Here is a 25,978-nt window from a genome sequence, read left to right as displayed (position 1 = left end):
GGTGACATGAAGACTGAGTCCCTCTGCCAAGGCCGGGCCTAAACATGGGGCTGAGCCTCATTTTGAACTCCATAAGCCAGCAGAATCTTAACCCCTGGAGATCAGGCCAATGTTATGAGGCCATCGTCACAGCACCAGCTTCAGCTTCATTGTGTTTGGACTCTTCGGCCTTTTGTGACTCTTCATGCAGTGAGCCCTTTTGATATTTAATTTTTTGCTGTAAAGTTTTTATTTTACAGACGCTCGCCGTGTCCCGCAGCGCCCGTGTTTTTATGAGCGATAATGTCGGCCGCTCACAGCCTGCCCGGTGGCTCCTATGCGCTCCACTCGAAGCGTCGACATTTGCTGCTGCTTTTCTGAGACCCTCGCATCTCCTGTCCTCGTGAGTTTTGATGACCTTGACTGTTGCCGGGTGCCTTTGGCGATTGGCTTTTAGGGCTGAATTTCGGACCTTCTTCATTGGACGTCTGGCCCTGCGCCTGACCAATGGCCTCCTCAGCACATGGACCAGACAAGACGCGGCTCTCCTCGGAGTTTGGGGGGCACCACCTGGTCAGTGAACCAAGACAGACGTTCAACACAATGGCGCCCACATTTACAAGCAGTGAGTGAGTGAGTGACGAGGCTCTCCTGGTTCTTGTCGCTCTTTTACTTTGAGGTTATTTTTTTGTTTGTTTTCATGTTTATTGAATTTGTTCATTTTGTGTCACACGAGCTGTTACACGTTGGTAGTTGGCACAGAGAGTCGTCCCCAAAGTGACACAAAAGGCCTCCTGGTGTGGCGCCCAGTTATCCACCTCCCAACGTCGCCCGTGCCAACGACCTCCTGGTTTTCGACATTTCCACTTCGTCCTGACCAGCCTCATGAGGGAGCTCACACTCGCTAGAAGCTGAATATTTGGTGACGTCAAGCTCTGATGCCATTGGTCACTTGTCCCTGGCGACAGCATGGCAACAGTTAACTGTCAATGACAGCATCCATGAAACATGACATGGCATTGTAGAATTGTGGATATGAATTATCAACGATAAAATGAAGTCGAAACAGAAATGGAATCGGCATATTAACAATCTACAAAGGTCAGGGCACAGCGAAGACATTTGAAACAACACAACAGCAGGAGCAACGGGCACAAGATGGAGGACACTCGTGGAGACAATGACATCCGCACTGGGGCTCACTGCCTGAGATTTGGCTGTCTGCTTTATGCCAACCTGATTTCTTCATCTCACTTTGGCGCCCCACCTCAGATGTTTTACGGCTCAGCGTAACGCCAGTAAATGAACTGCAGATGCTTCCCACAGATTAGCGCCGAGTCCTCCATAAACGGCTCATAAAAAAGCCGTAAAACACGATGGGTGTAAACAAGCACAAGCGAGAAGGAGCTCACTGGGCAGATGGAAATAAAAATGAGAAACGCTTTACAGCTGCAAATGTCTGAACTCACATTCTTGGATTCTGTGGCAATAAAACATCCTGAGGCCAAGAAGTGAAGGGCGAGGGGCGCCAAGTGGGCCGACCACATCGGGAGCAGTCGACGTGTCTGCTATCTGTCTTGGTGTTCTGTGACAATGGGGTGGAATGTGGAGCCGTCTTAATAGTAGGGAGGGATGAGCAAAGGGAAACGGGCAGAACCTCCTGTGCCAACTCATCTTCTTACCTCAGAGCCCCTCACAACTGCAGATGCCATCATCCTCCGGCCCGTGAGGCCTTGAAACCCTTTGAAAGTCACAGGGGCCGGTGACCTAAGGACGTCACAGCTGTTGTCCCCATACTTGTGGGGACATCTGTGTCATGGTGTCAGGCACCATCCGCTGCCATTGCTGGTCTCCTTCATGTCTTCCCAGGCTGTCCTTTGAGACATTTGGGTTTTCCTTTGCATCTTTACTGTGCCAGTTATGTCCTTGCCAAGCCTCCACAGCTTACTTCATGCATAGCACTGGGTGAACCGTCAACACCAGTGCAGATGGCAGAGATGGCACATCACAGCCGTAGGAAGGGCCTTTACCAGGACTTTGGAGAAGCACACAGCAGTGGGGGCAGCTGCTCACAGATATAAGTGAATGAGTGGCATGGGTTTGGGAAGAAGCTGGCACATCTTACTTTTACAGTAATAAGGCCTGGGCCACCAATGGAGGGACTGGCACTGACATGCTTTGGGTGGACTCCACTGCTGCCACCCTTGCCCTCATATTTGGTCTTCTGTCTTTTCTGCTGGCACACCTTCATGGCCTCAGATTTTTTTTGTCACCTGTTGCTCTCTCAGCTTTGTGCCACAAGGGGCACCCGCTGCTGAATCAACTCCTGTAGATGAAGACCCTGGGTTCACTTTTTCCTGGCAGACTGGATTAAAGGGCACCAGCACTGCCAAATGGCATTGTTTTCAGGATGAAGAACAACACCAAATATCTGGGCACCCCTGCTGGGCATGAGGTCTGCTCTTGGGGTGGGTGTGGTGGTGAGGGGTGGGTATCTTATCTTATCTTGTTTTGTTTTTCCATTTGTCATCATGTGATGTTTCCACTTTATTACGATCATTGGTATTGTTGAGCTCCTTTTGATTGGTTCCCAATAAACACATGACAATCCCAAGATGCACAGAGGGACCCCACAAGTCCTAAACGGCTCCTCCTTCCACACTTTTAATCCCCCATGTGTCTCCGAGTGCCCCCCCCCCCACCATCCCTTGTGTTTGGCATGCTGTAAGTAAGCAGTGTGGCCTTTGGAGATGGCACAGTGGGTAGACGAGAGCTCCGCAGTGTTTGCCGTTTCTCTTTGTTCCTCTGAAGGCTCAGCACCAAGTCCTCGTGCCGACGTTTAACGCTAAGAGGCCTTCGAGGGTTTGGTGCTGTGATTCAGGGGACAGAAAGTGACAAGTGAACTCATGGAATTGATCAAAAAAGGCAAATCTGAAACCAAAATTAGGAACAAGTGCCACCCTGGTTAGCCATCTTCAGGCTCCATTTCTTCGACTCCCCAGCTTTGTCTTCTGGTCCTTTCCGTTCTTTCTGTGGCCGCCCCCCATCGTTTAGCACCACGTAACCCTGGATCACAAAACGAGTGACCCTGACATGAGACGTTTGTACCACGACATGCGCGGGTTACACGGAGGAGTTAAATAATGAAAGCAAAGCCAACTCAGAACTCACACCTGGGCATGTTCAATGCTGGGCACTGCCCCGTGTTCTGCTAACGGCGGGCATTCGCCATGTGGTGTCCTCACACCTTATGACATCACAAGTTCGGGGGTCTTCTCACAGTGATGGTATTGATGGCCGATTGGCAGGATGTGCGTCTTATTAGGATTTTAATTTTAATTTTAATATGGGGGACCTCATGGGCCTGGATGTCGGTGGACTGCTCATCTCTAGAGCTGCTGTTTAACTTTGGAGTTACGCATTGGATTGGTCGCCGCACTTGATAGGAGGCGGGCCCTGGATGCTAGGCCACGCCCCCTGGAAGACTTTGCATTGGTTGTTGTGTTGCAGACACACCTTTGGGGTCTTCGTGTCCTCATCCATCTCTGCCTCTGCCATCAACCCGATGGGCTCTGAAGACCCACATACCACTTGAAGCCTTTTGAACTTTGGGCCCAACTGCAGAGCACCTGCTCAGAGTGTCAGGGTGCTACACCACATGTCTGCTTGTGTTACAGTACAGACTGCAGTGTCGCTGAGCCCACTCTCAGGGTGCTGTCTGGGGCTTTTGGGGGCTTTGAGGTCACACTGTATGCACAAACCTTCCCACAATGCAATTCTTGAACCTGAGCCATCCGTGAAGCTGGTTGAGTCAGCGTCACCTCTGCATAGAAAGGGCCACCATGTCTGTGCCGTGGCTAACCAATCAGCTCTGAGCCCACCAGGTACGTGGCTCTGCTGGTGGGCCGCTCTCAAATCAGGGTGCAGGTTTTGACGTTTTCAAAGTTCCATTGGATAAATAAATATAGGAATCTCCTCTTGGGGATCTGTTACTGTATATAGTGCCTTTATGAATCTGCGTGCCTATAATGTACAGTATAGCGCCTTTCATGTCTGCCTGTCTTCCTGTCACAGAGTGCCTCTCATCTCTTTGTCTCCCTGTGCTGTGTAGTGCCTTCTGTGTTTATCGATCTACCTCTTATATAGCGCCTTTCATGTCTGCTATTATATACAGTAGTGCCATTCATCTATCTGCCTCTTCTATTTATTATATAGTGCCTTTCCTATCTCATTTTTACAGTCATTTCCAGCTGTCTGTCTGTCTGTCTGTCCATCTGATTATACAGCCCCTTTATATCTGCCCGTCTACTTGTACTGCACCACTTGTATTATATAGCGCCTTTCTATCTCCATCTTGCAGAGTAGGCATGGCTTTTCCATGATGGACAGGTGTAGCCTTGACTTGTCCTTGACCCAATACCAACAAGTTTTTTCAAAGAAGTATCAGGCGTGCTAATTGATAATGTTCTTGACATAGTAAACTCGTCATTAGATACGGGGGTCTTCCCAGACTGTCTTAAGACTGCGGTAGTTAAACCCCTACTTAAGAAAGATAATCTCGACCCCTCGGCTCTTGAAAATTTTAGACCCATCTTTAACCTGCCTTTCTTAAGTAAAATTCTAGAGAAGGCAGTCATTATACAGTTAAATGAACACCTCAATAAACATGCTATTCTTGATAAGTTTCAGTCGGGTTTTAGAACAAATCACAGCACAGAAACTGCACTCGTTAAAGTAGTAAATGCAGACAGAGGCCATTTATCTGTTCTCATCCTCTTAGATCTGAGTGCCGCATTTGACACCATTGATTATAATATTCTTAGAAATCGCCTTAGTCAATGGGTGGGCCTCTCTGGCAGGGTCTTAAATTGGTTTGAATCCTACCTGGCAGGGAGAAAATTCTTTGTTAGTTGTGCTAATTATAACTCAAAGACCCCTGATATCCTATATGGTGGTCCACAAGGCTCTATCCTGGGTCCGCTGCTCTTCTCAATCTACATGCTTCTGTTAGGTCAGAATATCTCAGGGCACAACGTGAGCTACCACACCTATGCTGATGACACACAGCTGTATTTATCAATTGCACCTGATGACCCCGATTCTCTTGATTCACTAACACAATGTCTGACTTGTGCTTCAGAATGGATGAATAGTAACTTTCTCAAATTAAATAAAGAGAAAACTGAAATCTTAGTGATTGGCAATAATGGATACAATGAGGGTATTAGAAATAAACTGAATACGTTAGGATTAAAAGTCAAGACGGAGGTAAAAAGCTTAGGGGCAACTGTTGACTGTAATCTGAATTTTAAATCACATATTAATCAGATCACTAGGACAGCATTTTTTCACTTAAGGAACATAGCAAAAGTTAGACCTCTTATATCATTGAAAGATGATGAGAAATTAGTTCACGCGTTTGTTTTCAGTCAACTAGATTACTGTAACGCACTCCTCTCAGGACCACCCAAAAAAAGACATCAATCGTTTGCAACGAGTGCAGAATGCAGCTGCTAGAATCCTAACCAGGAAAAGAAAATCTGAGCACATCACCCCAGTCCTAGTGTCACTACACTGGTTACCTGTGTCATTCAGGATTGACTTTAAAATTCTGCTTATGGTTTATAAAGCCTTAAATAATCTCGCTCCATCTTATATATCGGAATGTCTGACACCTTATATTCCAAATCGCAACCTCAGATCCTCAACCGAGTGTCTCCTTAGAATTCCAAGAGCAAAACTTAAAAGAAGTGGTGAGGCGGGTGACCTTCTGCTGTTATGCACCTAAAATCTGGAATAGCCTGCCAGTAGGAATTCGCCAGGCTAATACAGTGGAGCACTTTAAAAAACTACTGAAAACACATTACTGTAACATGGCCTTCTCATAACTTCACTGTCATTTAATCCTGATACTCTGTATATCCAATTCATTATAAGAACTATTCATGGTGGCTCTAAAATCTGCACTAACCCCTACTCTCTCTTCTGTTTCCTTTTCCGGTGTCCTTGTGCCACCACCATCTACTCAAAGCACCATGATGTTCCAACAGTGACGGATGGATTAAAAGTCAGAAGTCTGTGTGACCATCAGCATCACGTGACTCCGTGAGAACATTAAATACAAAGAGGACTATTTCATTTATGTGAGGTAGAATGCCCAGAGGGGACTGGGTGGTCTCGTGGTCTCGTGGCCCCCTGCAGATTTTATTTTTTTCTCCAGCCTTCTGGAGTTTTTTTTTTTTTTTTTTCTGCCCATCGGCCATCAGACCTTACTCCTTTTCTATGTTAACTAATGTTGTCTTATTTTAATTTCTTATTTTGTCTTTTATTTTTCTTTTCTTCATTATGTAAAGCACTTTGAGCTACTTTTTGTATGAAAATGTGCTCTAGAAATAAATGTTGTTGTTGTTGTGTGCAGCAGACGGCAGCGTCCAGGAGACCCCAGAGGCCTTAGTCACTGATGAAGGACAAAGAGACGACACAAGCAGAGTCCCAGCAGGCTGATGTCAGTCAAGTGGCACCCAGCATTGGGTTTCATTTTTTATTTCATGGACACTTTGGGGAGGCTGAAGGTGAAGGTCCACTCAGATCCCAAGGAAGTCGCCGCTTGCTTTACATTTTCAGGACGGTCCGAATGCTGAAAGACAAGAAACAAAGCATCAGTGGCAGACAGCAGGCACAGCGGGCACCTCGATGTCTCAATCGACAACACAGTCGCTGGCGTATGTGGCTTTGCTCGTCTTCTGTTGGACTTTTAAGGTTCAGAAGTAGGACTCGGCCCTCCATACTCCACATGTGATGCCAGTTTAATTCCACCCGGGGGTCCTCGACATGAGTCAGGAATGACACCCAGTTGGGAGACCCTTTCATGGCAGGACACCCAGTGCCGAGGGACCACTCAGTTGGCCGTGTGTGTGCACTTTTAGGATGTCTGAAGAAGCCACACAGAGGGTCACCAAACCGAGAGCAGTGCCAGTCACTCTTTCACCGGACCACCCTGTGCCAGGAATGTGCGATGGACACCCCGTTAATAAAAGAAGTGAGACGAGCCCACGGCCACCACGGGTTAACATCACAGCATGAAGTGGACCACCACAGGTGCTGAGGTTCAGTTTGCGCCTTGTGGTCTTTTACATGTTTGGCTCTTTTTGTGTGTTTGCCCCTCGCTGTTGTATTTGCCCTGCTAATTTGGGCAGCACCTCAGTGCCAAGCCAGCAGGGCGTCTGCCGCGTGTCAAACCCGCCGCTACACAAGACCCGCAGGCCAAAGGAAATGCTGAGGAGGTCTGGAACCTTGAATCAAAATGGAGGAAAGGGAAGTCGTGATGAAAGTGTGATCCACAATCTTGGACGCCACACACAGTGTGCTGGCACCGCACTCATGACGCCACGCGCTAGGACTTCTGGGGTGTGAGATCCAAGCAACCAAACACACACATCGCTACACCAGGGCCACAAAACAGAACAAGGAGACCCAGGAGAACGAAAGATAACATCAAAATACTGTAAAATAAAAAGGAATTCAGTCCACCTGTAAAGAAATTATAAATCAAGGAATAAAAGTTCCTAAGCCATAAAAATGAACAAACCGCTCATAACCGGCTGAAACGTATGTAGGAGGGCATCATGGGACGCTTGTCATGCGTGACAATTCTACAGGGCAAAGCTGAGTGCCACTGAGGGAGAAGGAGAAGCCCCTTCATTGAGGAGCCTTTCGCTACCTCGACTGCAATTCTTGGTTTAAGTATTTGGTGCGGACCATCGGTTCTGATGTCATCTTTCGTGTTTTTCATCTCCCAGCCTGTCCCTTTCCTCAAACTCCATTTCCTTCTGCGTCTTTTCTTTAATTCAATACCTGTGACCCTCTTGACACCTTTGAATCGCCACCCACCCCTTTTTCCCACCGTAGCCTGGTCGGTGCTCACATGGACCTCCATCACATCTTGAGAAGTGTCGACGTCCAAATGATTAGAAAAGTGCAAAGGCGGTAAGAACGTCATCGTGGTATCTGGACGCCTGTGCGCCGGCGCAGACCTGGACTCTGCTGAGGTTACCACAGAGCAGCGTATCTCAACCGGTGGGCAGTGATGGCATTGCTGCCTACCCCAGACCACACCCCGTTCACCACACTGACAACTGCAGCATCGCAGGGGGATCGCCGCTGATCCTGGACGACCACCCCAACCTCTGCTGAGATGACTGTGCTCGAGTCACCAAGGAGGGACAGCATTGCCCGTCGCCCCCTGATTCATCTAATGCTCTGACGCTCTGGTGGGTGTGCAGGACCGAAGCGTTGGCAGTGACCCTTGATGCTCAATGTGGGCCACAAACACACTGGCATGTGAAAAACTGGGTGCTGACAACACAAAGGTTAGCAAACACTGTCATGGAGTATCATTGGATTCAGGGTGGCCACTGTTAGGAGATTAAATGCGGCGCTTTGAGTGGGAGACAGGCCGTGATCAGAGGCTAAGAGTCAGGTAGGAGTCCAGAAGTGCACACTAACTCACCTTTTTCCGGTGATCATCAGGTCAAACGCCTCGTTGACTTTCTCCAGAGGCAATGTGTGAGTTATGAACTCGTCCACCTTGATTTTCTTGTCCATGTAGTCAGAGACCAGCTTGGGAACGCTCTGCACGCTCTTCCAGCCTGGCAGAAAAGAGAGTTTGTGTCGATGTTTGACTTGTAACAAGAGGAATGGTGAAGCCGGGGGGTCACTTTACCTCCAAAGTAGCTGCCTTTCCAGGTGCGCCCACAGATCAGGTCCACCGGCTTAGTAGAAACGTCCTTCACGTCGACCCAGCCGACGATAACGCTGACTCCCCAGGCACGTCTCGTTGACTCGAGGGCACATCTCTGGAAAGGAAATCAAACCCATCAACTCAGACTGGCACACCGGCCACACACACCGGCCACACACACCTGACACCTTGACAGTCAGACAAGTGTTTGTTTGTTTGTTTGCCCTCAAGATATCTTTGTAGACCTCCTTTGGTTTCTCTAATGGGCTTTTCTCCATTTTGTGGGCTTCTCTTGTTCCCAATGCCCTGTTTAGTTTATCGACTGTCATTTCCGACTTCAAAATCTGATTTTGTGTGGAAGTCAAAAGCGTTTTGTTTCAAAAGGCCTCAAAAAGTGTAGCCAGACCTGCACTCCACCACGACTCTGAAAGGCACTATATAGTTTAATAAAAGTGCACCGGCGTCCATCTTCTAAATGAGTGGGTCACATGATGACTGGAGTGAGCGAGGCGCCACTAGAGGGCCACACTCACTTTTATTCTGACTTCTCTGAACACGGGACAATCTCCAGAAGAGTGAGCGAGTGATAAGAATCCTCACTTTCCTTTTACATTTTTAACATTTTATTGTTATTGAGAGTTTTTATTTTTAATTTTAATTTTTGTTATTTTCATTTTTATTGTTTTATTTCTCCGTTAGACCAACCTGTTTGTGAACCTTTTTCTTCCTGATCATAAGTTACAAAGTAGCATTGCTGTTGCTGTTTGGCGCCAGGGTTTTTATGGTTTCTCGCCCCTTTTTGTCAGTTTTTGAATACTAAGGCCCATGCAGGCCACAGGCCTGCTTCTTGAGTTCGTGGCCAGGCGAATTTCTTTTCTCGGCCTCACAGAATTCTCAAGGCCTCCTCGTTTCTATTTGAAGCCTTTGCTGAGTTTGTCGGCTGGGAAATCAGAGGGGAGAGAAACTGATCAGGGAATGAAAGTAGCAGAGGGAGCCCCGTGTTGGGATGTGGAGTTGGCACCAAAGACACCCCATTTCTGTACTCTGGCACTAATTATTTGTGTCACGTTTTTCACAAGTCCTTGTTATTCATTTTGTTTACCTCGGGTGCCTCCATTTTGGCTCCATTTTTCCTGTTCATCACCGTCTTGTTAGCAGCAGGGCTCTGTTGCCATCATGTGACCCTGGAAGTCAAAGACGATGTAGAAACCAAAAGAAGGTTTCGAAAAAATGGGACGTTTGTCACATTGTCATCAAAGCCACAGTGAGAGTCAAAAATCAAAGTCAAAAATTCAAACACGAGTCGGAAACCACGAAACGTTCGCTGAAAAAGAGTTTTAAGGAGCACAAGGCCAATCGAGAAAACGGCCGTTTGAATCTGCAAACTCAGACAGGAAGTGCATCCAAAGGTTACGACCTCTGAGGACACGCCCCCTAACACAGTGACATGTCATCCTAGTGACAAAATGGCTGTGATGTAAAAAAACAAAATGGCAGCAAATAAATGAACAAAATGAGAAAGTGCAACTCTAATCAAGAAACCCAAAGCGAGGGCGTAATGTGAACGGGGGGCCTGGAAACACCAGCAGCGTCACCTCTCCACACTCACCATGACGTCCACGTTGCCGGCGCACTCCAGAGAAAAGTCCACGCCGCCGTCCGTCATCTCCATCAGCACCTCCTGGATGGGCTTCTTGTAGTCCTTGGGGTTGACGAAGTCGGTGGCTCCGAACTCCTTAGCCTTGCTGGACTTGTCCTTGTTGATGTCCACTGCGATGATGCGAGATGCTCCGGCCGCCTGGCAGCCCATGACAGCCGCGAGGCCGACGGCGCCGAGTCCAAACACCGCACAGGTGGAGCCCGGCTGGACCTGCACAGGTAAAGGGACAGACAGAGTGACGGTGAGGTGAGACCAGGTGTGTGAGACCACCCTGCTGATACTCACTGGCGTGTGCCATTCGCCAGTCAAGTGCCAGCCTGTGATTTCTGTCATGTCTGGTGACTTTGAGGTCCTCCAGTAAGTGGAGTGACCTTCTCACAGTGCATTTCCCAGCATTGACCCTGGTTCATTTGTAGCGCCCCCCCACAGGACACAGTGCCAGTGCTTACCGCCCACTCAGGTGAAGCCCGAAGGCCAGTCAGCAGCCCCCCACACTAAAGTACAGACCTTGGCCGTGTTGATCGCGGCTCCGTAGCCCGTGGAGATGCCACAGCCCAGCAGGCAGACTTTGTCGAGGGGCGCGCTGTCGGATATCTTGGTCAAAGCCACCTCTCGGACCACCGTGTACTCGGAGAAGGTGCTGGTGCCCATGAACTGGATGATGACTTTGCCTTTGCACGTGAAGCGACTTTTGCTCTCCATGTTCTTTTCGTCAACAGTCCTGGACGTGAAGTAAAAGAGCAAAAATATAAAAATGAACAGAATGTGATTTAACTGGACAGACACTTGGCGTGACGCGATGGTGGACAGGAGGAAGCACTGACTGACAGACACACATTTGGCTCATTCTGGACAACAGTAGGACATTCAGACCATCAGGATCACCAGGTTTGTTACAAGTGACGTCTGGTTGATCTGTGAAGGTCTCTAAAGTTTTACTGACCACCACCCAATGTGGCCACTTGTTCCTTGTGTTGCTGGTTCTTTTTGAACATCAGTGCCCTTAACAAATATCCTTGTCTTGTTGATCCTCATCCCCTTCATCAGGTCACCTCCCCATCTCCAGCTCCCTCACCTTCCCTAACTGCTTTCTGGACTAATGATGGTGAGACTCCAGTTAGTTTTGGGGTGAGTGGCTCACAACTCATCTGGGTGTCTGTCGGTAACGTCACTAGGTGTGGTGTTTGCCACACCAGGTGACACCATCACTGTGCCATTTGAGTGTCCATGCGCTGCCTTATTGAAAGTGTGCGTGTGGGGGTCTTAATCTGGCCTTGGTCAACACACCGGGTGACACCAGCCCTAGTAACGCCACTGCCATCGGGCCCACCTCTGCAGTGACGCATTCCTGGTGACTCTAAGTGGCTGCCAATTTGTCACACACACACACACACAGCAGGGACACGGCGGAGCTGCTTCAACTCGGGGGTCTTGACTCTCCATTTAAGAACAATGTCATAAGTGCGTTACCAGTTCTTCACACATTGGTTGGTTTTGTCGCTCAGGCACAGCTGGCACTCCCCACACTGGGAGACGAAGAGGGGGATCACTTTGTCTCCTGGAAAGTAAATAAAGAAAATGAATGTTAGAAAATGAGGAGACATCTGAGGGACATGCGTGTGACAGATGCCACCGGTGACCAACTCCTCAGTTCCGCTGACATTCCAGGTGACACAGCCTGTTGGTGATGCTGGGTGAACACGTCGGTTACCCCCAAATTAACAAGGCGTTCATTAACATAAAGTGAACCTGGGAAAGAAAGAAGGGATGTGGGCCTGTAAATGAAGATGGCACATGGAGAAGAAGGACAAATGTGGATGTCATGGAGCCTGAAATAGAAGAAGACAGACAAGTGACGGAGGTGACCATCAGAAGAGTGTGGTGGCAGGGACAGACAGAAAGGTCCCTTAAGACGTATTGATGGCAACTCAACTCATCAGGACAGCAGAAGTGTGGTGGATGGAGGAAGTGGAGGATCTGCAGAAACCCCAAAGGAGGATGGAGAAGAAAAACAAGAAATGAAGAGCGATGGGCAGAATCAGGGAGGCGGCTGAGGCTCTCTCTGGTAGTTGGGCGTTCAGACACCAGGGTGGTCTGTGTCATCATTGTCACAAAGGGGTCCGTTCAAACCCCTAAACTAAGAAGACTTAACTTCAACGTATTCAGTGAGGAAAACAGAAAAGCCCAAGAAAGACTGAGGCCTCTGCATCTTCACACTCCTCAGCCTCACCCCAATAGAGCTGCTCAGGAGGTCCCATGAGGGGAGTCACCACGGTGTGACTTGGGCACCTTAGGCCATAAACGGGCATCTTGAAGGACCTGAGTGGGAGGGCATCAAATAATTTCAGAAATATTGTTTCATTTTGGATTATTGGGGTCACTCAACATCTGCACATAAACATTTGATCACAAAGTATGAACCAAAGATGTGAACATTTATTAAAAAGATCCAACAGAAGCCTCTATTTGCGTCACGTGAGGGGCCCACAACCAGTGCAACGACTCCGAGCGAGAGCAGGAGATGCCAACTAACGGCTCAGCCAGGAGCGGCGGCCAGAGGTTGGGACATCTGAAGAAGCAGAGAAATGAAACGAAAAGGTGACACGAAAACCAAGCCCCCATTGTGACAGACGGCCAACAGCTGGCAAAGGAACAGCAGCAGAGAGGCCGTGAAAGGCGCTATATACAAAGAACATCATGGACCCGCTGAGGCCTCCTTAAACAAAGCCCAGGACTTTTCTCAAACATGAACGTGGGGGTCTCACCAGGCTTGAATCTCGTCACTCCCGGCCCAGTGCTCTCCACAATTCCAGCTCCTTCATGTCCCAGGACACATGGAAAGCCGTGCTCTTTGCCACCTTCGTACAGGATGTAGTAGTCGGAGTGGCACACGCCAGTGGCGACCACCTGTGTGGTAAAGCACATGAGCTTCATCTCAATCTTCAAAGCAGACCACATTTTACACCCCTGAGAGGCGGATTTGTGACCCTTGGTAACGTCCCCCAGGCCACGAGACAATTCACTGGGACGCTGTGACGATGACATTGTCATTGATGTGACTATTAAAACCTGTGAGCGCCTTGCCGGTCGTTTCTTTTTGGCTTGTGACTACCATCTTGGTTTCGATGAAGGACAGGATTGCCTTCTGGTTATCGAGCTTTACGCCCCTCTGACTACGTGTTCTCTTTCTGTCTCGTCCTCGTTGTGCCAGTGACGGGAAGGTCCTCACTTGGGGTCGTTTCCTATTCTGTCATGTGACTGCACGTGCGCTAGTAAAAGGGGACTTCCTGTCAGGTGACCCCCTACTGTCTCACTTTAGACCCTGGTGGGACACAGCTGCTGGACGCCCAGACCCTCGCCTTAAGTCCTTCTTGACGCTAATAGCGCTGGATGTCTAGAGGCAGGCGCTGAGCTCGTATGCCTTCTTAGGCGCGTCACTTGTGTTTATGTGCCCCCCCATGTGGACCCCCCGAGTGCTCCTCAGATGTGACTTTCTGCTGGATGAAGGAAGGCAGCAAACGTCAACCAAAAGAGTCGACTTCAAAGGGGGATTAAAAACCTTTCAGTGGCATCAGTGAGAGTGCGGACCTCAACAGAAAATCAGGTCCTGGTCACCTCCAGAGCCGGGTGGCGCTGGGGGGCATCGGCCCTGTGACGTATGGCTTATCCCTTTGTCTTTTTAGCACAGAATTCTTACCTGTCTGGCGCGTGTTGTGTGTCGCCGCCGCAGTGCTGCTGTTTCGTGCCACTGAACGCTGCAATGCGGTGTGTGGACGGGGTGACAATAAAGACACTTGGCTTGACGTGTCGAGGTCTTCCTCTTGATCCCAACACACTGGACGTGTAGACTCCTCCGAGTTGAGATTTTTATTTTCTTCTATTAATATCGATTTTGCCATTTTAACATGTCAGTGTCGGTGTCCGTGCGGTGACCGCTGCAGCAAACTGTGACGCATGAAACCCCAGCATTGATCCTGATGTGATTGACAGCGGTGTCAGCCTCTCCCGTGCCAGCTCCTGAGGCTCCGCCCCCCCTGACATGTCTACTCCCGGGTTCGAGTCGCATTTCTAAATATTAGTGGGCAACAAACGCAGCGCCAAACTGGTGAACTGGACCTTGAGAACTGACCCTCAGAACGTCGTCCCATTGCAGAGTCACCACGATTGGGACAGATGAGCGTTTGTGTCGCGCTCAATTCATACAAAAGTGACGGGGCAGGACAGTCCATCTGTGAGGATGTCACCGCCAGGCCTGGCTTGATGACCCCCAGAAATAAGACGGTGACGGCACCCAACTCGTCTTATTGACTGTGACTTCAAGTTGGAAACGTCAGGGTGTGCCAAACAAGACAAAGACGAAACCTGAAAGACCAAAGGCGTACCCCAAAGTCACCCCCAGCCCTCCGCTTACCTTCAGGCGGACTTCGTGGGCCTGCGGCGGGGCCACCTCGATATCTTCAATGGTCATCGGCTTCTTGGGCTCCCAGGCAACGGCGGCCTTGCACTTGATAACCTGTGTGAGGACATCGAGGACACAGAGGTCAGTCAGCCGTGCCACCCCAGAGAGCCCACGACGCCACCCCACTGGCCACACCCGTCAGTCGTATCGGGCTTGCTGGCTTTGGGCCATGTCGCTGTGCCCTTGTCTCAATGCACCAAGCACACGACTGTCATGGTCACAGGCGGGCGGGCGCTTTATGTGTGCACTGTGAGTACAGTGGGCACTGGCAGACTGTGAAGCACCTTGATATCAGCCAGAGGGCATATCTGAAACACAAGGGGGCACAGTGTGATCAACTCCAGCTAAATGACCCCTTGGAGCCTGGCCTGCTTGACCTGGCACTCTCTTTGCCTATAAGGCACTACATATGTAGAAAACACGCTGGCTGCCATCTTGTGACCCTCCTGAGCTTCAGTTTTCCAGCTGAGCGGGCCTCACAGTGCAAAGGCTGGTGGTCCCGTCAAGAGCAGAGATTTTCGAGGACATAACGTGATGCAATGTGACGTTACCAGACCTGCTCGAGGTCACATGACAGAGCCTATCCTGGCAGCACTGGGCACAAGGCAGGAAATGGCCCTGGACTAGAGTGCTAGTCCGCCTCATGGCCCACTCATGCACAAGCACAGTGCCCCATGAGGCAGCAGTGCCCTCCATCATGCCACCGTGCCGCCCCGTGGTCTGGTGCCACCTCCTCGGCTCACCCCTGTCCACACCCGCCCAAAGTTCCATTTTCTGTCCCTTAATCTGAAAGGCACCATATAAAGAAAAGGGTGAAAGGGCAGCACACTGCTAATGCCATCTGGGCTGAGTGCTCACCTGCTCTTCACGTGTGGCTCTCTCCCACCCTCGTGGTCTCTTCATGCCTTCTATCATCTCTCGGACCCTCTTTTGTGCCCGTCACATTTCATTTCATGTCATTGACATACGTCTGAGACCACCCACCAAATGGCTTGTAATGGCAGATCCTGAAAATCTTAAACAGTTTCTGTTTGCACCACCGGTGCCCATCAGTCATGTTAGACACAACAGACAAAGTGCAGCAGGCTTCACCCGGGCACAGCGGACGGGGATTGAATGTGTGATTGTGCCACCCTGCCTTGTGCAGGGGTCTCATTGGGTCGAGGAGGTGCTATGTGAAGTGAAGGTTTATGGGAATGTCTGTTCCCTCATGCCATGGGCTCTATAAAGTGACATTAGACAAATGGGCATTGGATGCACTTTCAGCCTTCACGGCACTCACGATGGTGACTTGGCTTATATCTGTGCCCACTTTGAGGCTTTGGAGGGCACAACACTTGACTGAAAGCTGCTTATTTGGCATTCATCTGTTTCAGCTCAAGGACTGTGAGGGGTGGAGCCAATCCTGGGTGGGTGGGACTCCTGTATGTCATGGGGGGCACTTACTTATGCACACACTTGGACCAGTTTAGAGTCAGATGTTAACCCAACGGGCACACCTAATGGAGAAAAATCCAGCAGCTTGCAAGGTCCACACAGTCTGGGATTTGAACCCGGGTCTCCAGGAGGCACGAGGCAGGGGTTCAAACAGACTGAAGCACAAGTCACCTAACCACGTTCAGTGCGAGCGCCCCCTACTGGAGACCACAGCGCCTTAATGCTCTGCACACCTCACACAGGAACAAATCACTGGGGTCTTGGGGGCAACAGTCTATCATGGCGGGTCGAGCATCGGCACAGGAATCGAGTCGGCCCACGGCCGACCACCCCGCAGTCCCGCCAGCTCGGCCGGCCGTGTCGTTCGACTTTGGGGTGCGCGCCGCCGCGTTTGCGCGTGCCACTCTTCCAGCCTCGCCTCGTTCTGTGGAAGCCTGAAGCGCGAGCGCGCGTCCGTGTGGAGGGCGTGGCGTCACGTGAGGTGACACTGAGGGACTTTTCTTTTAAAACTTCATTTAACAACAAGCGTTTATATACAACGCGATGTCAGCAACGCAATTGACAAGTAGAATAAAGGGGGCGACACGGGGTGCCATTAGCGGCTACCAATCAGGTAACGAAGCCGTGGGACCCCCACAGACGCCAGTTGTGCTTTTATTTCAGTTCCTGCCTTATTTATGCAAACTTCTGTTTCTCCGCTTCTGTGTTCGAGGGTCACTCCATAACGACGGTGGCCCTCCATTTTAGTTGCACGGGGGTCGCTGCGTGTTTTTACCTCGAATAACGATTGTCGTCACCGTCACGATTTCATTTCCCGGTGCTCCGGTGGTGCCGTTCTGTATGGTGGCCCTGAAGTGCAACGCGCAAAAGCAAATCAGAAAACGCAAAAAACAAATTGAATACGCAAACGACAAATGAGACAAATGAGAAAGAAGAAAAGCAAATGGAGCAGCAAAGAAACCTGAAAAGTAAAGAGCGGCGCATAAGCCAAATGGCGGCGCTGAACAGTGAAGTTCTGTCGGTGTGATGAAGACGAGGACGCTCGAAGGTGAAGCAGATCTCTAACCCTCTTGAGTTATTTTCTATACTTTAGCAGAAAGAGGACGTCAGCATAACTCGCAGCCCCCACGACCCGAGCAGAGGAGCCGACTGGACTTTCACCAGTAAGTGGGTTTGTTTCCAGTAGAAGTCTGACGTGTCCACTCCAAGCGCATAGCAGAGCGACTTCGGTGTCAGATGTACTGTCACAGTTTGGACAAAAATCAGCCGACCAACAAGTCGCGTTAAAAGGTCAATGTCGCTCGTGTCCCGTCACGCACTCAGCATTACGTTATGGTGTCCTAACAGGCAGGACTGCGTGGCACACTGGTGTCTGTAATTCTTTCAATGGATCTCCTTTACATGTCCAGTCATTAAGAAACAGCAAAACAGACGGTGACATTCGGCGACAGTGTTTCTAGCGCACCACCCGTTAAGACCCCCACGACTCTTGACGTTCTGCCGCCTCGCTTCTTTTTATGTTTGTTTCACCTCTGGCTTTGCCGGTATTTGTGGTGACTTTTCAAACAGTCCATCCATCCATCATCCAATCCGCTATATCCTACCTACAGGGTCACGGGGTCTGCTGGAGCCAATCCCAGCCAGCACAGGGCGTAAGGCAGGAAACAAACCCCCGCAGGGCACACACACACACACACAGCCACACCAGGGACAATTTAGGACCGCCAATGCACCTCACCTACATGTCTCTGGACGGTGGGAGGACACGGGGAGAACATGCAAACTCCACGCCGGGAAACGAACCCAGGCGGGTCTCCTAACTGCGAGGCAGCAGCGCTACCCACTGCGCCACCGTGCCGCCTTCAAAGAGTCACGCAGGCTGAAATATGAAGACAGACATGAAAGACTACAGGATTCGACATAAACTGGCCAGACACTAAAAGGACCGCCTGTCTCTTTTCATACCCACTTTCTAAATATGCGGTGATATCAAATGATGAAAGTGAACTTCAACTAAGCACAGCGCCGAGGACCTGAGTAGTCACACTGGACTGAGATGATGAAAGTGCTCTTCAACAAACTGCTAGGAGAGACTCCACCAAGTCAATAGCTGTCTGTGTCATCCATAAATGACAATACTATAGCGCCCCGGGTCCGAATGTGACAGGCCGTCACTTATAGCAGTCCCGGGACTAGCGGCTACAGAGGGGTGCAGACACCTCACCTTCGACCGCGCACCCCCCGGCAGCTAAAAACTCATCGGTTGCGATTGTTGGGTCGGCTCACGGAACTGGGGAAAATGTGCTGGACGAGCGGAGTGACACGAAAAGTGAGCGGTCATTTTTAGGGTGACATCCAGCAGTCGGGCGGCTGATCGCACTTCTCCTTCTCGCTGAGCCCCCGAGTCGCTGCAATACATTTTAGGTTGATGCCGAATACGACAGCGGTGTTGACGTGCAACACGAATAATAAAAGCTGACATCGTGCAGGTTCAATAAGGCGCGTCAGTGCTGTCACTACTGTCACTAAAAAGGCGAACAGCAAACGTCTTCAATGCGGAGCGCCGTCGCCATGAAGTTACAGCTTCAGCTTCACTGGCACTTCAGATAGCGAAGTATGTCTGACATGTGCAGGCGGAGGGGCTCCGAGTTACACGGACGTCTGCTAAAGTGAGGAGAATGAAGAGAAGTCGTTTACCTTCAGCGCACCCCTCGTTCAAAAACTTCAGTGAACTTCACCGCTCAGCGCCGCTCTCCTGATTTCTCTGCGCGGACTTCACTTTCTTTGCGCTCAGCTGCGCCATTTGACTTTGTTGTTTCTGAGTTGATTTTGCGCCTTCAGTTTGTTTTTGTGTTTTCGGATTTATGTTTACGTGAATGATTTCATTTGGTTTTGCTCATTGCACTTCAGGGGCACCAAACTTCTTATATAGCATTTAAAATGGACAGAAAAAAGACCACCGCACAAATGTAAATTAAGAGGAAAAAGCAAGAAAGCTGAACAATTAAAGTGATGGTTAAATGACAGTGACGTGTAGCAAAGGCGACATTTGTGAATGCAGAAGAAGAAGAAGAAGAAGAAGAAGAAGAAGAAGAAAGGAGAATGAATTTAAGGAAGGCTCGGGGGAAACCCCAAGGGCTAACTCTGAAGAGGTAGGCATCACCCACAGACCGATGGCACAGCCAGGGCGGGACCACCTGAGCGGTGCAGCGACAATGAGAGCGCCTTTGCAGCTAAACGGAATATAGCGCCTTACACCCCTCCACGCACAGCCAGCCGCTTTACCTACCTTGCCTGTTGTCGACATGTCTGCCTGTTCAGGTGCTCGGCTGTCTGAAACTCAAATTCCTGCGAAGAGAATTTAAGAAGGCGCAGCGGGTTAATATTTCATCGGCTGTCCAAACAAAAAAATGGGCTTCTGTTCAGTTGCGCCTTTGCCAAGGGGGGCGATCGGCGCCAACCAAGTCTGAAAGTATGAGGGGGAGGGGCTGGTGGGGGGGGGGGGGGGTTCGCGGTGGGGGCCGACTGTGCACGCAGCCGCTCCAGAAGGCGTCTGAGTCCTGGGGACCCCCTCTGGCCGTTCTCTTCATTCATCAGCCTCACGTCTGGCCCACTCGTATCACGACGTGCCCGGCATGTTTCGGTTCAGGGGGCGGTCATCGCTTTATTTCATTATTTATTCTCGTCCTGACTTGTTTTCCTGCATTTCTGGATGTTTCGGTTAGTTAAGCCCTCATTTCCCAAGGTGAACGCGCGACAGATGCTCGTGTCCGCCTTGTTTTTTTGGACCCCCACTTTCTGCAGGAATTACGAGCCCCTTACGATAAGAGAAAAGCAGCAGAAACGACCAGAAGGACCGTCACCGGCCACCAGGGGGTCACCCGCTAATGGGATATGGGGGTCGTTTTGGTGAAAGGGGGATACGAGGTGCAGGTCTGTCAGTCTTTGATGAAGTGCAGCAGGGCCATCTTAACGCATGGGCACGCTGGGTACGTTGGGCACGCTGGGCAGAGGGGCCCCACGCCAATGTATGTACAGTATTTTAAAACACTGATTTGTTTGGATTTAAATAGATAGATAGATAGATAGATAGATAGATAGATAGATAGATAGATAGATAGATAGAATGAAAGGCACTATATAGATAGATAGATAGATAGATAGAATGAAAGGCACTATATAATAGATAGATAGATAGATAGATAGATAGATAGATAGATAGATAGATAGATAGATAGATAGATAGATAGATAGATAGATAGAATGAAAGGCACAATATAATAGATAGATAGATAGATAGATAGATAGATAGATAGATAGATAGATAGATAGATAGATAGATAGAATGAAAGGCACTATATAATAGATAGATAGATAGATAGATAGATAGATAGATAGATAGATAGATAGATAGATAGATAGATAGATAGATAGAATGAAAGGCACAATATAATAGATAGATAGATAGATAGATAGATAGATAGATAGATAGATAGATAGATAGATAGATAGATAGAATGAAAGGCACTATATAGATAGATAGATAGATAGATAGATAGATAGATAGATAGATAGATAGATAGATAGATAGATAGATAGAATGAAAGGCACTAGATAGATAGATAGATAGATAGATAGATAGATAGATAGATAGATAGATAGATAGAATGAAAGGCACTATATAGATAGATAGATAGATAGATAGATAGATAGATAGATAGATAGATAGATAGATAGATAGAGTGAGTGAAAGTCACTATATAATAGATATATAGATAGATAGAATGAAAGACACTATATAGATAGATAGATAGATAGATAGATAGATAGATAGATAGATAGATAGATAGATAGATAGATAGATAGAATGAAAGGCACTATATAGATAGATAGATAGATAGATAGATAGAATGAAAGGCACTATATAGATAGATAGATAGATAGATAGATAGATAGATAGATAGATAGATAGATAGATAGAGTGAGTGAAAGTCACTATATAATAGATATATAGATAGATAGAATGAAAGACACTATATAGATAGATAGATAGATAGATAGATAGATAGATAGATAGATAGATAGATAGATAGATAGAATGAAAGGCACAATATGATAGATAGATAGATAGATAGATAGATAGATAGATAGATAGATAGATAGAGTGAGTGAAAGTCACTATATAATAGATATATAGATAGATAGAATGAAAGGCACTATATAGATAGATAGATAGATAGATAGATAGATAGATAGATAGATAGATAGATAGATAGATAGAATGAAAGGCACTATATAGATAGATAGATAGATAGATAGATAGATAGATAGATAGATAGATAGAGTGAGTGAAAGTCACTATATAATAGATATATAGATAGATAGAATGAAAGACACTATATAGATAGATAGATAGATAGATAGATAGATAGATAGATAGATAAATAGAATGAAAGGCACAATATGATAGATACTTTATTAATCCCAAGGTGAAATTCAGATATTTTCACCGACACAGTAAATATTTGTTTCATTTTATCGACTATTTATATTTCTATTCCTGGTTGTGTAGGTAGGGGTCTCAGTGCACTGCCATGCCATGGCCTACAATGCTGTTAGTCAGCCAAAGCAGCTAAACGACGCATGATGGGCACGGTGTGACAATTCATGTCACGAGCCATCGGTGCACCTCACAAGTGACGAATGTGACGTTGAGACGCCTTGTGTGTGTGACTGTTGACATCTGAATCTGATGACTGCCTGTAGCGCTGAACTGACCTCTCTGTACAATTCTGTCCTCTGCATGTCCTGGCACCATACGGTGACATGTGGGGACTGGTGCGGTCACCGATTACAAGCACAAGATGGCATGCGAATGAATAGGATTAAGATGAATGACGTTACATGAGTGCCACAATGTTTAATGCACTATCAGGCCATCAAATATCATATCCAGTTACTGTACCGCTGTCTCTGTCTTTGACATCAGAAGGCGCGGACTAACGCAGCGTGACCAGGACACTCAATAAAACTGAACACATAAAAATCAGGTGACACTGAGATACGAAGAGGGAAGGCCGAGTCAGCAGCCTTTGTGTGTCAGCTTTTATCTTCCCAGATCAGAGAACTTCCAGTTCCATTGCCTCACAGCTCCACTCACATCTCCAGTTATTCCCAGTTTCATAACCGCGTCAGATCCCTGGGTGAGAATAAAAGTGAAGCCCAACAGTAACTGTCCCAAGTGCTGTGAATGACACAAACCAGACGTGTGTGTGTACTGCAGTCTAATCTGACCAATCAGAGCAGTGAACACACCAGATAACGGGGTGGGGGGGCTCTTGACTAGAAGCCCGCAGTTCTTACCGCTACGCCACCGAGCCTTTTGTGAAAGTGTTTCTTTGACATTCACACATCATCTTGTTTATGCCTCCATTTTGTCATTTATTACTACGTTCTCTGTTTTAACGACGTGTTTCCACAGATTCTCGTAGACTCATGAAATGCTTGTGTTCCAAATAACGATCTCTGATTTCCACTCTAAAACTCCAGCACTTCACTCCCAGACAATCAATCCTGGCATGAACTGGCAGAACTTTGTGCCCACTCTGTGGCGGTGGGAGGGTAGAATAGCAGGCTGCTTGCTGCTCGTCTTGATCGGCACATTTACAAGACAAAAGACGCTGGCAGAGAGGTGCGAAGGGATTTGAGGTGGCCGAGTTTATTAGTTTTTCGTAGGCTTTGGTAATTCCAGTGTTAAGGCTGCGTCTTTGCCCCGAGGGGCTTTCCTGTTTTCCGTCAGTTCATTCTCAGGATCACAAAAGCCTAAGGGTCTGACACAAGAGGACGGACTACAAGACCACACAGATGTGTCCTCAGCTACGAAGGGAGTGGGCTTTGAGGGACGCGTGATGATGACGAGTGGCTTTCAAGTGGCCTTCTGTGAACTCTTTGCTGAGTTGGCACGAGCTTTAAAAAGACAGACTGCCTGAAATCGGGCCACAGCGTTCATATGCCAGTTTAAACAACGGTTGGCAACGGACACCTGCCAGAGGGAACTGGCTGACAGGTCAGGAGGATCTCCGCTAAGCTTCAGCTCCAACATGGCCGCCATGCAGGAAGTCATAAACTGGCTGACAAGGCGCTATATTCAGTTTCCGTCTGGTGCGGGTGTACAGACAAAGGACAGCAACAAGGGCGCCTAGTAAGAAATGACGCTGCTGTTGTCAGCCGTACGCAGTGAAGTCATCTGTGATGCCAAGGCGAGACTGTCGAACATCACAGCTCGGTGGCCCGTGTCACCCCGTCATTCATTAACTTTGCGATATGTCTCGGCTGGCCCACCGTATCTCTCATAGCCTCATCTGTCATTGTAACTGCAGTCACCTTATTAACATGTGCCAGGTGACAGTGGCCACCTGCCCAGATGCTGGAACCCCACACCCTTCCCAGACCCCCAGAGCACAGAAGAGCGGTGCCTGAATGCCATGCCTCAGGTGGCAGGTTTGCAGTGTCACGACTGCATATGAATGAGCTTCATTAACATAGCCCATATATGGTCGTTCCTGGGTGGCAAGTGGGTGGGGTTTGAGGGGCATTCAGGTCCGCATGTTTCTAAGGTGGCTGTGATTCTTAAAGGTAAACTGTGTACCACTGTGCGTGTGCCATGCGTTAAAAATCAGATTTTCTTTGCCCTACGCCTATTTTTCACACTGAAATCCACACCAAGTTTTATAAATGAGACCCCCGGGCTGGAGCTTTGTTGATAAATTGCTGTGCCAAGAGGGATCATGAAGCTTAGAGTGTGCAGATAAGCGTCATGGTGATGCCGAGGACGTGTCCACTTGTGCCACACATCCACAAACTCCTGTCCTCTGACTTTCAGTTGCAGATCTGACTTTTTATTTTCACCTTAAGGGGCATCTTACCTGTGCCCACCCACCATTTGTCATGCATGTCTTCACATTCCTCATTGGACAATGCTGGCTGACTCTCATGTGGCGTCTGTCTGCATGTGTGGGGCACCAACTAGGCATGGGGCACAGAGCGGGCAGTGACAAACAGAAAGCAAAGGGAGGAGTTGGGGCGGAGCTCCAGACACCAACAGGACTGGCCATTGGCAACTAGCAGGATAAGGCAGAGGTCGGGGGCGGAGCTCCATCTAATTAATGAGAGGAAATTCGACAAACTGGGATCAGCGTGTCACCTCACGGCACCAGGTCACCTGACGATGACAGAGCCCATCATAGGCCGGTCCAGAGGCAGATAAAGGGGCGTGGCTAAGAGCCTGAAGGGCAGTGACACCAAGTCAGGTTGGACTCCAGGAGGTTAGACCTTCAATGGAGGCAGCGTTAGCCATTAAAATTCGACGTTGGCGTCGTCTGGCCTTCATCTGCTCAGTTCCGCCTCTCGTTCTTCTCTCGGTCACCTTAGCTCTGAGCACCTGCTCCTCTGGGTGTCCCCGTCACCTGCCCTCCTCTGGGGCCTCCAAGGACCCCAACTGCGTGTGGCAGCACCTGTCCCAGTCCAGGTGTCCAATGACCCCATCAAGGAGGTGAAGAATGTCTGGGCCCCCTAGTGGTTACACTGTTTGTCACATGGGCTTCTCACCTCATGACAATGTATTAGTAAAGGGGTGACAGCAGAAGCCAAGTGCTTTCTTGTGAGCCTCTGGTGGTCTTGAACCTGTGGCCACCATCCACTGTGTCTCTCCTATGAAAGAGCGCCCCCTTGTGGCTTTCAGCCTTCCCTTTGCTGCTGCTCTGCACCCATCTGCCCCTGACTGTTGGACGACCCCCTCAGTAGTCTTCAAAGTGGCAGACGGGGGCACCAGCAGGACTGCATTTGTCAACTGCCGCTGTTGAGAGAAGGCTGGCACTGGTGCCCCCCCCACAGGGTGACTTCTGCTTTTATGCCCATTGCTGCCCTGACCAAAAAAAGAAGGTGGTGCAGGAAATGAATGGACACGCCCACTGACCCCACCGGCCTCTTATTGGCCTTTTACTACTGACCTTCTCAAACTGAGGGTCACGGGGGGCTGGAGTCTACACTGGCAGCCCTGAGCACAAGGCAGGAGCCAAGCCAGGATGGGACGGCAGCCCACCACAGCACACACTCACACCTGCCTGGGTCCAGTCGAGAGTCAAAGACCCCCATACTTGGCAAAGCCCACCCACACATAGGGAGACTTCACACTGATTTATGAGACAGCAGCACTAACCCCTGTGCCACCGTGCCACCCTTTCATTACTTTTATCAGCTGGTGCTGCAGCACTTAGCACTGTGGCCTCACAGACCCCCAAGTCTCAGGTTCAAATCCCGGTCCATTCGTCAGCTGAATGGGTGACCCTGAAGTGGTCCTGAGTGAATGTCAGGTGCCCAGTGATAGGCTGGCATCCCAATCGATGTGCCCTGAGCTGCTGGCATTCTGACCTGGCTGAGAAAATGGATGGATGGATGAAATTAATAAACTGAAGTGACGCCTCGCTTCTCCAGGGACTTCCTCCTTTGGGAGGGATGGTGGCCTTTACTCTATATAGCGCCTTTCTCCGGCGGGCATAGATCACAGAGTGAGTGTCCTCACACTTAGTTACTCATTAACTGGCACTGTAATGGCGCCAGTTACCTGACCGACAGTTCAGGGTGTCTCTCCGCTGGCTCAGCCTTGACTTCTGATAAAGTGATTGGGAAATGGTGGTCCGCTTTG

The 25,978-nt window shown here is 49.0% G+C and overlaps 1 protein-coding gene across 12 annotated transcripts in view; it reads right to left on the bottom strand.

Annotated features, from left to right (window-relative positions):
- Positions 1-6,483: 6,483 nt before the first annotated feature.
- LOC114654528 (alcohol dehydrogenase 1-like) overlaps positions 6,484-25,978 on the bottom strand; it is a 247,194-nt gene continuing 227,699 nt past the window's right edge. For 2 of the 12 annotated variants that reach the window (XM_051929820.1, XM_028805132.2), the window contains one exon: positions 6,484-6,616. In XM_051929820.1, coding sequence (XP_051785780.1) covers positions 6,592-6,616 — 25 coding nt within the window. In that variant the 3' untranslated portion in view covers positions 6,484-6,591. Of the gene's footprint in view, positions 6,617-8,488; positions 8,628-8,701; positions 8,835-10,328; positions 10,590-10,886; positions 11,101-11,849; positions 11,938-13,144; positions 13,287-14,790; positions 14,893-19,564; positions 19,717-25,978 lie in introns of those variants that run through there. The other 10 variants (XM_028805130.2, XM_051929818.1, XM_051929819.1 and 7 more) reach the window with 10 other exon arrangements.

Source organism: Erpetoichthys calabaricus, chromosome 7 (genome assembly GCF_900747795.2).
Source record: "Erpetoichthys calabaricus chromosome 7, fErpCal1.3, whole genome shotgun sequence".
In the NCBI taxonomy this organism is placed as follows: Eukaryota; Metazoa; Chordata; class Cladistia; order Polypteriformes; family Polypteridae; genus Erpetoichthys; species Erpetoichthys calabaricus.
Note: the sequence above shows the minus strand (reverse complement) of the source record. Positions and strands in the feature narration are given on the sequence as shown.